The following is a 17,200-nucleotide window of genomic DNA, read 5'->3' as shown; positions in this document are numbered from 1 at the left end:
ACTGATAAAATTTTAATACAGACAGTAGATTAGATAAGAGTATAATATTAATGTTAAATTTGCTGAATTTGACAACTATACTGTGATTATGTAAGCGAATATCTTTATTCTATTTAAGCCTAAAAGTTCATGACATGTAACTTACTTTCAAATGGTTCAGAAAAAAATGAGTATATATATACCAATTTGTACATACACAGAAAGAGAGACAGACTGATAAAGCAAATGGAGTAATATGCTAACAATAAGTGAATCTAGGTAAATGGTATGTGACTGTTGTATTCTTATAATAAGGTCTCCATAAATTTGAAGTTATTTTCAAATAAAAAGTTAAAAACAAAGACTCCAGTCTACAGGTAAATATTATACCTAAAAGTACATACATTAACTATCAGCTCAATTAATTTATCAGATTACAATCACTGACATTTAATAAGTACCTTCTCTGTGCCAAACTCTCTAAGCAGATGATCTTGTCTAATGATCCACAGCAATGGGTACTAGTATTATCACCATTTGATGGTGAAGGAAATCGAGGCATAGAGAGATGAAGCAATTTGACCAAGAATTCACAGCCAGTAAATGGAAGAGCTGGGGTTTGAAACCAGAGAGCGGGCCTCTAGAGCCTTAGCTCTTAAGCAGCCTGGTCAAAATGGGTCTAGAGTGGTCAGGGCATGTGACGGGGGCAGCCTCCGCATGGATTCACCTGAGAAAAGGTCCAAAAAGCTTCCAGTTTTGACTCAGATGAGCTTCAGTGTCATGGAATAAGAGGATCACCTCTTCCGCTTCTCTTAGGAAGAATGTCTCTACTCTTGATGTTTTAGATTTGAGGAGATAGGATTTCACTTCTTTAGTTAGTTAATATGCATAGTCAACACACAAACAGACAAAAAATTAAGTTAATAGCTGGATATCAATCTCTCTACAGTTGTTATTCAACCTACTGAAGTGAGCACAGTTTTTCAAAGTTGTGCTATAAGGCTCTGTTGAAACCGCGAGCTGCCTGATTACTTTGCTACAGTCAATTGCATGAGCAGAGATTTTTTCCAAATATAGACAAACTGAAAATAGAAATCTGAAGACATAAGAACTAGTTGGCATTCTAAATAGGGGAATAGACTGAGGGAAAATGCTAATACAACTCTTCCTTCGTTGAACTAAGCAGAAATAACAAAGTTTTCTACAAAACCAAATGAAACTAGTTCTGGAGCATAAAGCCATTTGCTCAGTGAGTCCCCTGCCCCCTATTATTAATATATGAGGGGCTTTCAGTACCTGCTATGAGATTAGGATGGAAACACTGGTTAGAGATATGTCCTGGCCCTCAAAGTGTTTTTATGCTATATTCTCTTGAACACATAACTAAACACCATTTTCCTCCCTTTCTCCAGATTCAATCTATCCCATATTTTTGGAGGCCCCACAATGAATGTGCAGGTCCTGGCCCAAGCACTGCATACATATTCTCTTGTTTGATCCTCTCAACCACCCTGCCAGACACTGAGTTCAAACTGTTCAGTTCTGGGTGCTTATCCTTCTCTCGACACTTGTATTAGTTATCTATTGCCATAATAATGCGGCATAAAAATCAACCATAAAAACTTCAGTGGCATACATCAATAAATATTTAAGTTTGCTCACAAATCTGTGGGTCAGCTGGACTGGGCTGAGATCTCAGCTGGATGTGGTCACAGAATGCAACCAGCTGGCAGGTCATCTAGGAGCTGGCTCTGCTAGACTGCCCTCAGCAGTGCCGGGTCTCCCACCCTCCCGCAGACTAGCCCTGGCTTATTGTATCTCCAGGAGGGGTAACAGAAGAGTGTGAGGCCTCCTTAAGACGAGGCTGAGAAATGGTATTACTTCCCCCTCATTCTGTGGGTCAAAACAAGTCATGAGGCCAGTCCAGATTTAAGAAGTGAAGATACGGACTCCACTTTTGATTGAAGGAGCTGGATACAAGATGAGGTGTAGCCATTTTCAATGTCTACCATAGTTCTCATTTACTATTTTTGCCTTTTCTCACTGGATACTGCCTGCCTCACCCCAGCTTTGTAAATCATTGAACTCCTGTAATGAAAAATTTTATCAGCTCCAAAACCTAAGGCAAGCGTGGGTAAAGCCTGTTAATACAAACGCACAATCCAAACACATCATCTTTAATGAGGCCAAATACATAATTGCTTGCCAGTTAATATCACTAAAATTGTTTTTAAAGGGGACTTCACTGGAGCCTCATTTGAACAGCTAGAACAGTTGGGCCAAAATTGTAACTGCTCTCCTTAATGATATGCCTTTTTCATTCAACAAATATTTAGTTATCATTTCCTATGTGGCAGGGCCTGTACTAGAGGTGAAAGATACAGTGGTGAACAAGACAAGCTAGAATCCTGCTCTAATAGAACTTACATGGTACAGAGAAAAACATGTAAGCAAAGAAGCAAGTAATAAAATAATTTCAGCTAGAGAGAGAAGAATAAAGACTCTGGTGTGACAGAGAATGATTTGATTGGGGAAGCTACTTTAAATTTAATTTATTCAGCAAGGAAGACCTCTCAGAACCAAAACCTGAATAGCAGAAAGGAGCCAGCGATATGAGGATCTGGGGAGAGAGTGACCCAGGCAGAGAACAAGAGCAAAAGCCCTGAGGCAGGGATGAATTTGCTGTGTCTAGAGAAAAAAGAGATATGAAGAGACGTTCCTCCACCAAATATACCAGGATCAGGAGTGTGCCACTTCTGGAGTCCCCGTCTGGAAGAAAATAAGAGCATATACCAAAGTACAGGTGCAATGTTCCTCCTCCTCCACTCCAGCCTCATTCAAAAGGGAGGCTCACTTTGGGGAAGAGGTTAATTCACATTTAAATTTTTGGTAGACATTCTCAAATGGTATACATAATTTTTAAATAATAGCTATTGAGATATAATTCACGGAACATAAAATTCACCCTTATACAATGTACAATTTAGTGGTTTTTAGTGTATTCACAGTTGCACAACCACCACCACTATCTAATTTTCATCACTTCCAAAAAGAAGCCCTGAGTTTACTGAGATTACAAGATACAAGATCAGTATACAAAAAGCAATTGGATTTCTACACACTAGCAATTTACAATTCAAACACGAAATTAAGAAAACAATTCCATTTACAATAGCATTAAAATAATAAAATACTTAACACATTTAACTAATTAAAACTACAAAACATCCTTGAAAGAAATTAAAGAGGACTTATGGAAAGATGTCCCATGTTCATGGGTTGGAAGACTTAATATTGTTAAAATGGGATAGTAGATAGAATAATGGCCCCCAAAAGATGTCCATATCCCAATATACAGAACCTGTGAATACGTCACTTTACAGGACAAAAGAGATTTTGCACATGTGATAAATTATGGAGATTATCCCAGATTATCCATATGGTATAATGTAATCACAAGGGTCCTTATATAAAAGGGAGACAAGAGGGTCCAAGGCAGAAGGAGGAGATGTGATGAGGGAAGCAACGGTTGGAGTGATACACTCTGAAGACAGAGGAAGGGGCCATGAGTCAAAAAGTTGAAACAACCAAAATGTCCACCCAAGTATAAACAAAGAAATGTGATATATCCATTCAATGGAACATTAGCCATAAAATGACTGAAGTATTGATTCATATGTCATATAGATGAGCCTTGAAAACATTAAGTGAAAAAAGCCAGTCAAGAAAGACTACATATAGTATATTTCATTTATATGAAATGTCCAGAATAGGCAGATTTATAGAGACAGACAGTAGATTAGTGGTTGCCAGGAGCTGGGAGGAAGGGGAATAGGGAGTGACTGCTAATAGATTTGAGATATCTTTGGGGGATGATGGAAATGTTCTCAAACTAGGTAATAGTGATAGTTGCACAACTTTGTGAACATACTAAAACTCATTGAATTGTGCATATTAAAGGGTGTGTGAATTTTATGGTATGTGAATTATCTGAAAATAAATTAATGAATTTACGTGTGTGTGTGTGTGTGTGTGTGTGTGTGCACGTGCACACGCCTAGGGACAGAACTGCTGGATTATACGGTAACTCTATGTTTAACTTTTTGAGGAACTGCCAAACTTTTCCTAAGTGGCTACATCATTTTACAATCCTATTAGCAATGTATCGGAGTCCCAAGTTCTCCACATCCAAAGGCCCATTTTTAAGAGATTCCAGCAGGCAAATCTGCAGTAAAGTCTACAGAGGACACATGTAAAATGCTGAGGTTTTCGCTGCCTTAGGAGCATGTGTATGTGCTTTTCTTGCAGGTTTCAGAGAAAGTCCATTGATGGAAGCTTTGGTTCCAATGATGGTAAGAAAAATCCCTGGTTTCAAATCAAATTGATGTCATGTATATGGTAACACTCCCATTAGGCACTTCTTTTGTCTCTGTGCCCTTTGTAATTTCCAAACCCTCCCTTGGTTCCTAATCCACAAAATAGTCTAATCTGCAGCCTTTCTACAGAAAACGGAGCTCAGTGAGAACCAATAATTACTGAGATATGGAACTCATACTGAAAACTTTTACTGGGAGCGTCCCTTGTAATTACCCACAAGTCCATTTGTCAGCCATTCATCCTTTTTAAAAGTAAAATCTTTTCGAGGATATAAATTGTTTATACCTATCCCCAAGTTGATTTATAAACAATATTAAAAATGTATTGTTAACTCTAATTCAGAGTTTACTTTTCCCAAATTGAGATAGAGGTGTTGTTGTTTTTATTCAAGTAACTAGAAAACTGAAATATTTGAGACTAGCAAATATCATAAGAATACTAACTCTGAGAAATCCAGAGTAATTGATTATCCAACCATTGTAATATGCCCTTTCCTCCACTCTGAGAATTTGAACAAAGGAATTCAATTGCCTGATATTTTTTATCAAAACTTTTAAAAAATCAAATGTCTTCATTTTTTAAAATTGAGATATATAACACTGTATAAGTTCCAGGTATACAACATAATGAGTCAATATTTGTATGTTATGTAAAAGGATCACCACAATGAGTTCAGTTAGCACTCATTACCACACATGCACATTTTTTTCTTGTGATGAGAACTTTTTAAAGATCTACTCTCTCAGAAACTTTCAAATATACAATACAGTATTACTACAGTCACCATGCTGTACATTAATGACATCCTCAGGACTTACTTATTTTATAACTGGAAGTTTGTACTTTTGTATATGTCCTCATTTTTGAAAAGCTAAATCAGCATGAGTTTCGCAGTACTCATACGCCATTTGGCAAAGAGTGATCATTTGGAAAAGGAATGATAAGTGAGACTTGATTTTTAAGTCACAAGCAGCAGATGTTTAGTTTGTGTTTTCAACACTTAAATGAACCCACAGAATCTTAGAAAGACACAAATTGAGCCCCTCCCCCACACACAACCAGGAGGAATTTCCCCCCTGCTGTTTCTCCTGCCTTCCTTTGACTTTTGTCTTCCTTACTGTCAGCATGTCTATTTTTCCAGCCACCCAGGCAATTTTTTAAAAATAACATTCAACAGCCACTTATAAGACTGTGAAAGGACTCCTGTTTTACTGTCATTAACATGCTAAATACTACTTTCCCTTTTATTCATAAAATGTTTAGGTAAATTTGCCTTCTCTCTGGATTTCACCTTTTTCTCTCCAGTGCTCCCCAGGTTTTGCTCTTATTTTATGCCTGGTTGAACTTAGAAAGCCTGGTTGGTTGGATCCCATTCTGTGCTCTGTGAATGAATACTCTGTTATTTTTATTGTATGAGTGAAGTCATTTTATTATTATAATGATAGTTACAGGAACACCATGTTCAGAAGACTCTCCTGAACAGTGAAACATAGGTGAACAGAGCTGGGATTTGGGCCAGATGATTGTCAAAATCAAGAAGGCCCTGAAAATAAGCTAAGAGCTAGAGGTGCCCTTCAGATGGCAGAAGAAATTAATGAGTGACCAAAAGAAATGGAAAGAAAAGGAAAGGAAATGAAAGGAAGGGAAGGAAAGAATAAAGGTGCATCAATTAGGTTTCATGTGGCTGCAAGTAACAAGAAATTCTCTCAAACATGCCTAAACCCTATGAAGCTCCTCTCCCTGGAAGTTGAGCAGAAAGTTGGGCTTCAGGACTGACTGAGTCGGTGGCTCTGGTCCTTTCCCTGCCATTTTCTTGGCTGTCCTTTGCTCTCAGTGCTGGTGGGGAGGTGGATCAGGTTTATACCCTCACTTGACAATGTCCAGAAGGAAGGACTTTTTCCAGAAGCACCCAGCAACTTATTCTCACTTTATTGGCCTACAGTGAACCGTATACTTATTGGTAAACCACTCCCTGCAAAGGAACATATTTACCCACAGATGCATTAAGCCTACTTATAGAATTAGGATGAGATCATCTTTTGCTAAGACCAGGGTTTCTCAAACTCAACATTAATTGACATTACAGGCCAGATAGGTCTTGTTTGTTGGGGGCTGTCCCATGTATTGCAGGAAGTTCAACATTTAACTGCGTCCTTCACCTCGACCTACTAGAATGCAGCACTACACTTCCTCCTTGTGACAACTCAAATGTCTCCAGACATTGCCAAATATCATCTTGGGGGCAAAACATTTTCTCCATCCCTGAGAATCACTGACTTAAACACACGGACTGCCAGGCACAGGTGAGGATACCTGAACAAAATCCCAGCTTAGTTAGGAAGTATGGAATAAGAAAGTTCACCACAAAGGGCTTTGAAATACGGGTGGAAATAAAGAATCTTTGTAACAGAGAGACTACAGGGAAAGATCAAAGATAATACAACTCACGTCACAGGACCACTAGTGAGAGGAGACTTACGTGATTTAAAACAAGAGCAGAGAAGACAAGATCTACCCTGGAGAAAAAACCAGTTAGTGACTTTCTAAACATATCAAACAGAACATTGATAAGCCAGCCTCAGAGAGGGACTTTTTCTGGAAGCTAAAGTGAGACATTCAGGGAAGAACATTTGGAAAGGACCAGGATTCAGAATGTCTGTCTCTCCCCAGGGCCAAGATTAGTGTGACTGTGGAGCTACAGGAAGTTCAGTGGAGCTCAGAGCTCCAGGAAATGCCTTGGGGGCTGGTGGCAGCTCTATTCTAGTTAGGTAACCACAGGAAGGCTGCATCTGGAGAACCTGCCGACTCCTCTGCATTTGTTATTCTTTGACTTGTCTGCAGTTCTTTAAGTTTTATACAAAATATGTCAACATTGGCTCCAACTATCCTAAAAAGAGAAAGAACTTATTTTATACTTCATTGGATGAAAAAGGAGAGGAGACCCTAGAACCAGATGAAGTGGAAATAGTGCTGGTAAAAAGCTTCTTCAGTCCTTGAAGGGACAATGTATTCTCCATTCATCACTTAGGACTTAAAGCAGGGTTCTCTGGGGTCATCTGAGGAGTAGTAGTAAAAGCTCTGTGCTTTAAAAACCTTTCCTCCAAGTTTAGGGAGAGGTGGGGAAGATAAGAGATCAACCAAAGGACTTGTATGCATGCATATAAGCATAACCAATGGACACAAAACTCTGGGGGGTGAGGGCATATATGGGAGTGGGGTGGGGTGGGGGCAATGGTAAGATATGTACACATATAATACCTTAATAAAAATAAATAAAAATAAATAAATAAATAAATAAATAAAAACCTTTCCTCCACTGGCTCTATCAGCAGAGAAACCCATATTTCTCATCATTGTTAAAGAGTCTGTACAGAAATTCAGACACCAAGTGGGAAGAGAGATGAATGAAGCATACCTCACAGGCCTGTGGGGTACCTGAGCTGTCACCACGAACCTGGGTGTAGCTTAAGACAAGGTCACTTTTTCAAGTGAGGGAGCTTGACAAACCTGTCAGGTTTGTTCATTTAAGAACCATATGGCCAATCCAATGAACCCTTCCCTGGATAGAGCCATTATTGAGTCAGCCTCTCAGCAAAGAGCAGGGTTCAGAGGGAGTAAAACGAGCAGTGTGTTGAGTCTGGGACACCAAGGAGCACAGGTCATCACCAGGCTCTGGGGCAATGGGTCTCTAATGTGAGTCCTGACTCGCTACTCTTCTTTTTCCAAATTTCCTTGACTTTTCTTGCTCAGTTTTTCCTTTGAGAGGAATTTTATATCCCTCTACAAAGATTAGTGGTTTCCTTCATTTTCTCCTCAGATTTTGAAACAAAACATGAAATTAGTTGGGGTAGGTAGCCAACTGACATAAAAATGGAATTTCATGGCAGCTAGTTCACATCATTTCCGACTCCCTCTTCAGCTTCCAACTTCCTGCGTTCAGAAATGGAAAGAGACAGGTCAGTTATAAATATGAAGTCCCTGCAAGTTCCAAATATGCTCAGAATGAAATGACATTTTTCCCCCTCACACAGAGCATTTAACATAAAGAGCAAGCATGCAAGCATATCTTTTTCTATGTTAGTAAAGTAGACAGATGGCAAGGGGGTTGTGCTCAGAGAAAAACACAACGGAACAAGTTTCCTCAATTAAATTAGCTCATTCACAACCTTATAAGTTTGCTTATTTCCAGCCAGAACATCTTGGTCTGTCCTATGAGCTAATATTTTTGTATTTAATTCTGCTTTCACAATACCATACAGATAAGTGTAAAAATGGCTTGCCTTCTAGGACCATTGATCATACTTGAAGTTTGGAAGAAAATGCTTTGGTTTTTTATTCTAAAAAGGTTTAGACATAAGAAAAATTATCTGGAATTGACCAATCGTATATTTAAATTATACCTATAAAAGTCCACAGAGTTCAAACATTTTACGTGCTGGCATATTGCACATGAAACTCTTGATGTTCTTAATCATCACAGAACCTCTGCTGTTGGCTCAGAATGAGGCAGAGCAAAGTGCAGAAATCAGTGACACATCCAAGTCTGAACAGACCTACACAGCTGGCTTTTTCTTTTTAATGGAGTTGTCACCTAACAAAACAGTGGTTGTTTTGTTTTCTCATTTGCTTTTATTTTAGTTTTTGTGTGTGTGTTGTTGTGTGTTTTTTTTTTCTCTTTTGATCACACACATACAAAAACCATTGGCTCCCACAAACCATTACAACCTCCTGCCAAAACTGGCCTCATCATTTTCCTATGTGCACTTCTACTTACCTCCTCAGAGGGCTTCTCAGTAACACCAAAATGCCAAAAATTCTGGGTTTAATTATTTTAGTGTCATTCTTCACTTACTATTTGCACATTTATTTTTTTAAACTAAATCTTAAATAAGGGACAGAGGTTAGTGGTTAAAAATAGGGAGCTTCCACTTGAAAAGAAAAGGGACTGAGGGAAATGTAAATGGAAAAGACTGACTATAGCACCTAGGGATACGATCAATACAGTGATTTTTGTGAGACTTCCCACAATGAACTAGACGGAAAGAAGGCAGGAGCATGGCCCAGTAAGGAATCATTGGCAAGCACAGCAGCCAATCTAAAGAGCAAAGATTGTGCTTATGGTAGGGGAGATGCATATGAGCCTCAACCTCCTTGTCTCCTTTGAAAGATATTCTGGAGCACTCCACCAAAGCAACATGCTTACTGCCCGTTATTCATATTTTGAAGGAAAACTCTTGTGCTTCTTTCAATTAAGAAAAATTTTAACTGAGACCAATATAATAAACCAATATCCATCCAATATCAGAGCGACTCTGGGCAAATTACTTCGTCTCTCAGCAACTCCCCTTCGTTGTCTTTAAAATGGTGATAACCATAGTACCCACTTCACAGGGTTGTTGAAAAATTAAAATTCTTGTAAAGAACTCAAAAGAGTGTCTGATGCACAGTAAGCTTTCAATAACCATTGGCCAATAGTAGTGATCGTAGCAGCAGCCGCAGCAGTAGTAACAGTAACAGAGGCGTTAGTAGGAGGAGGAGTGGTGGTGGTAACAGTGATAGTACTTGTTATAGTACCAATATAGTCAATAGCAGCAGAAGAAGGAACAGCAGCAGAGCTCTATGCTGTAACTGTGGCCAAATATGTCCTAGGTCAAAAAAGTCCGTCAAATTGTAATCACCATCTTCCCATAACACTGTTATGTGCTCAAAAGATTTAATCTCTCATTAAGAGTCTGAAAGTAACCTGTTTCTATGCCTGGAAATTGGATGAAAAGTAGAGATGGTGTTGATACCATGCAATTATGGGTAAGTCCAAGAAAAGCCAGGGAACATCTTTCTTTAAATAATAAGAAATACATCAAGGGATCTCCAAGCCTAGGAACAATGCCAGGGAGTCTGCATTCTGAGGGCCCTGGGAACAGCCTTGCCTGCCAGGAATTCTGCCATTAGCTCCAAGGTGTTGCTGTCCAGCTGCTGAGCCATCAAAATGAGGAAGGCAATTGAGTCTCCAAGGCCATCAGGTATTTCTGGTCGTTTGGCTAAATATTTTGGGCTTGAGATTTAATTTTTCTTTTCATGGAAGAAATAAATGGACACACAAAGCATAAAACAAACAAACAAACAAAAAAATGGAAAGCCTATAAAGTTGGCTTGCAAAACTGAATGATTTTACTGCCCACTAGTGGAAGTGTAGTTTGAGAGCTGGATGAAGAGAGCCAACTGTGACCAATGATGAATTGTTTGAGGCGTTGGGTCCTTTTACATGTGTTACACTCTAGTATTAATGTAAACTATAAAGATCCATGTTTTCAATGAATAGAAATATATTTGCAGTGAGGATGTGAAAGAATATTCTCAGTTATGGCTTCACTGAAAAGATATTTCCCTACAATAGTACAAGAGACTGGCAAGTTACAGATTTTTTTGCCTGTATTGCGACAGAAGCAATCGCATCTCTCAGAAAGAAGATTTCAGTAAGGAATCCCCACCAGCCCGACAACACCCCAGATCCTTGGCAAAGCTCAGGAGACAGTAAAGAATCTGGAACTTGTATGTCTCCACAGATGAGTGTGGCTCCCGGAAACATGGTGGCACTAAGTCAGAAACTGCCTAGATACCTGCTTAGATGTATTTTTTTTAGAATCTTTTTCTCTCACTGACAACCACCACTTGGCAATAGATACTTCTAATCTACCTCCTAAATATCCCTCAAAATAACCAACGTTCATTCACATCCTTAGTTCATGTTGCTATTATTTATTGCTACAAGGAGTGCGGAAATTTCCTTTCCTATCTGGGCTTTTTCAGCCTTTTGTGAGGGTTCTGCTAACTGCTGTAACAAGTAAACCTCCAAATTACAGTGCCTTAATCACAGGCGTTTATTTCTGACATTTTTGTTCAGTGGTGGCCTTCCTCACAAGGAATCAGCACCCATTCTCCTTTGTTCTTGTGATTCTGCAATACTGTCCAGCGAGAATCATCAGCTTTTCTCTAAAGTACCTAATAGTAAATATGTTAAGCTCTGCCAGTCATATAGTCTCTGTCAAACCTGCTCATTGTAGTTAAAACCAGCCATAGACATACCCAAATGAGTGTGACTATATCTCAATTAAACTTTACATATGAATACTGAGATTTTAATTTCCTAGAATTTTTACCTCACATGACGTATTATTTTCCTTTTGATTTTTCCCTCCAATAATTTAAACATTTAAAAATCATTCTTAGTTCAAGGGCCATAGAAAAACAGGTGGCAGGCTAGATTTGCCCTGTAGGCCACAGTTTGGTAACTCCTGTATCAGAGTAAAAGAATATCAAATTTAAAATATTGTGTGCTGATCATTTAAACTACTTAGAATTGTGTTGTGTTCCTTTGTTTTAGCAACTGGACATAAAGTGTTTCCCTCTTTGCTTTGCTTTTTAACAGGCTCTGGAACTCTGGCGGTGTCACATCCCATCGCTGCCAGCACCCCCGAAGGGAGCAGCTATGGGGCAATAGGTATTTCCTACGAGTCCATTCATGGAAGTGCTTCCTAGTTCTCCAGCCACTAATGACTGTGAGAGCGTGCAAAGCAGTCATCACATAAGACTGTATGGTCTTTATAAGATAAATTGGTTGGATGATCTGGAAGATGCCTTTCAGTTCTTTCTCCAGTTCTATTATTCTGTTTCTTGGATCTGCTAGCAACACTTGAGCAGAATTCCCTACAATGGTTTGCCATCAACCTCCCAAGGTCCCCATGGAGATTTTTTCATACCCAGCCTGACTAGGACTTGAAAGATGTGTCAGAGTCTGATGTCAAGGAGCCCTACTTCAGCTGACCAGCTGTTTCATTCTCAGGTTTCAGGGGAGTAAGGGCAGTCAGAAGACTAACGCTGAGCTGCAGGTGAACATGGCTGAAGCCCCCCAGTCTTTCCTTTGGGCTAACTTCATAATCGAACCTGCTCAATGCCACCCAGTCATGCACCTGGCAACCCCCAGAGTTCATTAAGTGGCCTGAAAGGAACAGAATTCCCAGCCCTGTCTTGTTGGAGGAGTGCTTTGACGCTTCCATGCACTTCCATGACGCTTATTGGCCTAGGAATGCTGCACCTCAAATGTCAGTGTAGAGGGACTGGGATCCTGTATCCCTGCCCTATTGTTCTGTAACTTTTGAGAAGCATGTGGGCTCAATGCAGGCGACTTATTTCTGGCTCTGCCAGAACAGGAGCTTTTTTTATTGTTTAGCCATCTGAACAGAAGAAATAAAGCGGAAGTAGGCTCGGCACATGTGTTCATCAAGCTGCACAAATTCCCATCTGCTCTGGGAAGTGTTCACAGGAACACAAGGATTCCTCTTCCTGAGAATGTTGTTTACATTATGTAATCCTAGATGCGGCATGTGGGGGATTTCCGTGTACAAGTACTTGATCCTCAAGCCATGTAGAGCTGCTGGATATGGGTGTGCTGACAAGTATATGTGGTAGATGCTATACATAACTATGTGCACGCATATATTTATATATTTATGTTCATATTTTAATTATGAAACATGAAATATAGCATATGATCTTTGCATCCAATAGTTAACAGAGCAGATGTCTTTATATCCTTAAAAATAGAAGAGGAACATTAAAAGTTCGTTGAGGAGGAATTGAGAGAAAGATCATGTGTTGTGGGTAAGGTGTTAGTTTTTACTAGTATGAGTCAGCACTGTGCTTTCCGCAGAGAAGAGTGGGCAGCCTGGGTTCTTGGACTTTGGAAGGCAGATGAGCGTTCTCTGTTTCAGATGAGTCAAGCTCCAGTCCCGGCAGGCAGATGTCCTCCTCTGATGGGGGGCAGCCATACCAGTCAGACTCGGACAGCTCCGTGGAGGAGAGTGACTTCGACACCATGCCAGACATTGAGAGTGATAAGAACGTCATCCGGACCAAGGTACCTCTGCCTGGCTGTCCTCTCTGAAGGGCAGTTGATTACAACTTCAGCAATGCCTTTGTGTCCTTTATTTGTTTTCCTTCAGGAGAAAAGTCATATTTCCCAAAGGGCTTTTTAGATAAAAACTATAACTACAGACTAGAAGCAATCCTCTAATTAGCACTTCTGTCTGGAGGAAGAAAATGAGAACATTAAAGAGAATGAGCATCAGAACACCCTCAGGGTATTAAGTGACAGCTTGTGGACAATAAAGGAGGGAGGGATACAACCAGATGGAAGAACAGATCCACTGAAGGGTGTAGCTGGGAAAGAGTTTCTGGTTCTGTGCATATCATCCTTTAGGAATAAAGTGTGCTTCTTTCTGGTGTATACTTATTATATTGTGTTTATCTGGGAAGGTGTATGAAGGTGAATTGCACAGTTTCAGTCCTACAATTCAAGAACCACAATGTGGACCTCTTTGAAAACGGGGAAATCAATTCTTGAGATATAAGAAGCATTCGATTCCCAATAGTTTTTCCACATCAGCCAATCCTTAATAGTCCAAGAAGAAATACTAGGATTTTTATTATGGTATTCTGGGATAAGCAAGATTAAAAGAAAAATCTTGTTAAATAAATTTAATTACCTAGTAAGGGATTGAACCAAAATTTGTAAAGCTCTCCTTTGTATCTTACGGGGGGGGTGGGGGGGGGAGCAAGTACAGTTTTGCATTCTCTTTTTATTTGGCTTCCCAGATGTTCCTTTACCTGTCAGATCTGTCCAGGAAGGACCGAAGAATCATCAGCAAAAAATATAAGATTTATTTTTGGTGAGTAGATGACCAAGAAGGCCATAGTTATCTTTATTAAAATTTAAAGGTGGTTGTTTTTTTATAACTCTATTACAAGGTTTTAGTGTTTAATGAAGCACAGATATAGGTGTTTCAAGAATCCATGTCACATTCCACAGGAAAAATAAACTATAAAAGGCAACCAGCCCTAAATTAATAAATACAAAGGAAAAAATAAGAATGGTAGTAGACTCCCATATGTGCAGGGAGCACACCAAATTCTCTTCCAGAAGGCTAATGCAACAATAACATTAATGTCACTACCTTGCATGAGACATGCTAATCTGCAGCCATCTCCTCTTCTCCTCACCAGACCCTGCTCTTGGACGAACCAGGAATTTCAGGGACTGGATGCCTAGAGAATCTCAGAGTAGCTAGAAACTACCCCAGGATAGTCAAACACACTGATGCCACCACCCTTCGAGCTGAGAGGCTGAGCTGCCTGGCAGCCCCCCCACCCCCACCCCAGGCTGACACTGTTACAGATCTTCTGACTCCTTTCTCTTCCCAATTATTTTCCCCTTTAATTGGATACAGATATTAGAGGAAAACAAGGGACAATGGGGGCCACATGGAATTTCATAGTGGAACCTTCATTTTGGAACTAAGAGGAATCTAAGAGAGCCACATCCCTTTGTGTGATCCATCTCCCATGACTTGCATTCTGACCATGTTTCCTCTAACAACATCCTTAAGCGATAGATTCTCATTAGTAATTTGGTTAAAACAGAAGCAAGTATTAGTTACACTGCTTTAGAAATGACTGGAGAAACAAGAACCACATTATCAGTTTTTAATTGCGTTTGTGAGTTGACTAAGGACTTATGGGGTGAAAGCATTCTTTTTTTAAAAAAAACTTGAAGATTTCATTGTTAATTTGGAAATAGCTATTTCCGGTTCTTTCTTCCTGCATAGGAATATCATCACTATCGCTGTGTTCTATGCACTACCTGTGATCCAGCTGGTCATCACCTACCAGACAGTAAGTGCTGCCCTGAACCCAGAACCCACGCTCTCATACTGCAGGGAGAGAGCTTTGCTGTGACATACAGAGAAAGGTGTAACTTGGGATCGGTCCAAAAATTAATTTCCCATTTGGGTTCTAATTGGACTTCTCCAATGCTTCATCTTTGATCTTTAAATCTAATTCCCAATTGTTTTATCAAAGGGAGACTTGGGACCGCTTGTATTATTTTATCTACCAATCCAAAATTATTACCTTGCACTCATTCAGTCATAGTATCTATCAATTGTGCCTATGATTTACCAGTCTGAACTTGACCGTGATGGGATCATGAGTAGAGTAAATAAGTTTCCAGATCAAAACAAAGATGCCTGATGTCTCATTTAGCCTGTGCCCTCTCACTAAGGGGAAATATATTTTGTAAAAGTAAAAACAGCTTCATAAAACTAAAATATATTAAAACAAAAAGAAAACAAAATAAAAAACAAATAAACGTAAGTAATAATTAAAATAGCTTCAGAATCCCTAATACTCCTTCATAGAACCCAAGGGTCCAGGTCACTTGAGTGACCTTCTCTAGGATTCATTCTCTGTGAGAAAGTCCATTTAGATTAGCACAAGGCTGAAGGTGTTTCCAATGAAGTGGTTCTCAAACTTTGTTGTGCATTAAAAAACTTAGTTGTGCATTAAAAACATCTGAGGAACTTTTAAAAATCCCGATGTCCAAGCTGTACCCCATAGCAATTAGGTCAGAGTCTCTTAGAGTGGAACTAGCCATCAGTATTTATTAAATGCCCGGTGATTCCAGTGTACAGCCAACTTTGAGAACCAAAGTTCTAATAATATTTAGCCAATTTCATATTTACTACATATACTGCATTATGGGAACAAGTACTTTATGAGGTGTGAATACCACAATTTATAATCTAAATATTCTCTGGCTACTTTGAGGCCCTGTCAGAAGACATATCTATACTGTGGTCTGTGAAGATTCTTGATGATAGAGTTGGTGATAAATATGGAAAACTGAACACCACATCCTCATGTCTACCTGCACTGTGGTTATTTTCACAGCGGATGGGACAGCTTCATGTCCTCCCAGCATTCATCTAGAAAATAGGACATATCATGGCAGTCCTAATAGGCATGTCCCAATGTTAGCATCCTTTGACACTCCTTTTATCATGAGAACAAAGGAAACAAACTCAGTTGAATTCCACTTTGAGGCCGTATAATGGGGAAGATAGAATATTTCAATTCAAAGCGTGATGGTAGCATCTGAAGGAAATGAGCCTGTGCTGAGGGAAGGTGGCAGATAATGACCCAGCCTGACGAGAAGGAGTGCTGGTTGCACTGCGAGTCACAGGCAGTCTATTACTGTGAGCTGTGCTGCTTTTTGTGATTTCAGGCTTGGCTCAGGGGACTGAGAAAAACTGCATCTCCTCTTCTCACTCTTGATTTTGCAGGTGGTAAACGTCACTGGAAACCAGGATATCTGTTATTACAACTTCCTCTGTGCTCACCCCTTGGGCGTCCTGAGGTAAGCCCAGTCCACCGGTTGCCCATGAGGCTTTTAGAAATGCCTTTCTATGTAATGCTGCGGTCTCAGTTTTTAAAAAATACTAAAATCATCTGTGGAAAACTACCCCAGTCATGGATAAAGAGGAATTTAAATCAAGAAGTTGAGACCAGACATACTTCTCTCCTTCCTATATGAGGTGTCAGGAAATGTTCCTAAGAATAATCTGCTGAGGCAAGGGCAGGGATGTTTTTGAAAACATCAGGTCCCTAGTTGTGATGACACTTCTCCATGGGCATGAGCTGCAAGTACATTCAATCCATTAAACAACCTCATGAGGAAGATACTGTTACTATCACCATCCTCCTTTTTAGATGAAGATGCTAGGGCTTAGAAAAGTAAGGACTTGCTGAAGCTCCTTCAGCTGTCAGTGATGTAGGAACTTGAACATTTGCTGCCTCTAAGGCCATGCTGCAGCCTCCAGAAGTGGAAAGAGCATTCGCCTGGGAGTTGGGAGCCTGGCTTCTTGTTCTAGAACAAGTTTTCTGAATTAAAAGCCACTGGTTGTGACCAGCTAACATCCTGAAATTCACAGCTTCAGAGCTGCGTGTTGAC

The 17,200-nt window shown here is 39.7% G+C and overlaps 1 protein-coding gene across 4 annotated transcripts in view; it reads left to right on the top strand.

Moving 5' to 3' along the window:
• Window positions 1-17,200, top strand: part of SIDT1 (SID1 transmembrane family member 1) — a gene marked incomplete at its 5' end in the record, with an annotated part of 87,620 nt that overhangs the window by 54,371 nt on the left and 16,049 nt on the right. For all 4 annotated transcript variants that reach the window (XM_079766637.1, XM_079766636.1, XM_079766634.1 and 1 more), the window contains 6 exons: window positions 4,288-4,331; window positions 11,783-11,854; window positions 13,125-13,270; window positions 14,008-14,081; window positions 15,018-15,084; window positions 16,533-16,606. In XM_079766637.1, coding sequence (XP_079622763.1) covers window positions 4,288-4,331; window positions 11,783-11,854; window positions 13,125-13,270; window positions 14,008-14,081; window positions 15,018-15,084; window positions 16,533-16,606 — 477 coding nt within the window. The remainder of the gene's footprint in view (window positions 1-4,287; window positions 4,332-11,782; window positions 11,855-13,124; window positions 13,271-14,007; window positions 14,082-15,017; window positions 15,085-16,532; window positions 16,607-17,200) is intronic.

This window comes from Cnephaeus nilssonii (assembly GCF_951640355.1).
Source record: "Cnephaeus nilssonii genome assembly, chromosome: 3".
Taxonomy (NCBI): Eukaryota; Metazoa; Chordata; class Mammalia; order Chiroptera; family Vespertilionidae; genus Cnephaeus; species Cnephaeus nilssonii.
This window is presented reverse-complemented; position numbering and strand designations above follow the sequence as displayed.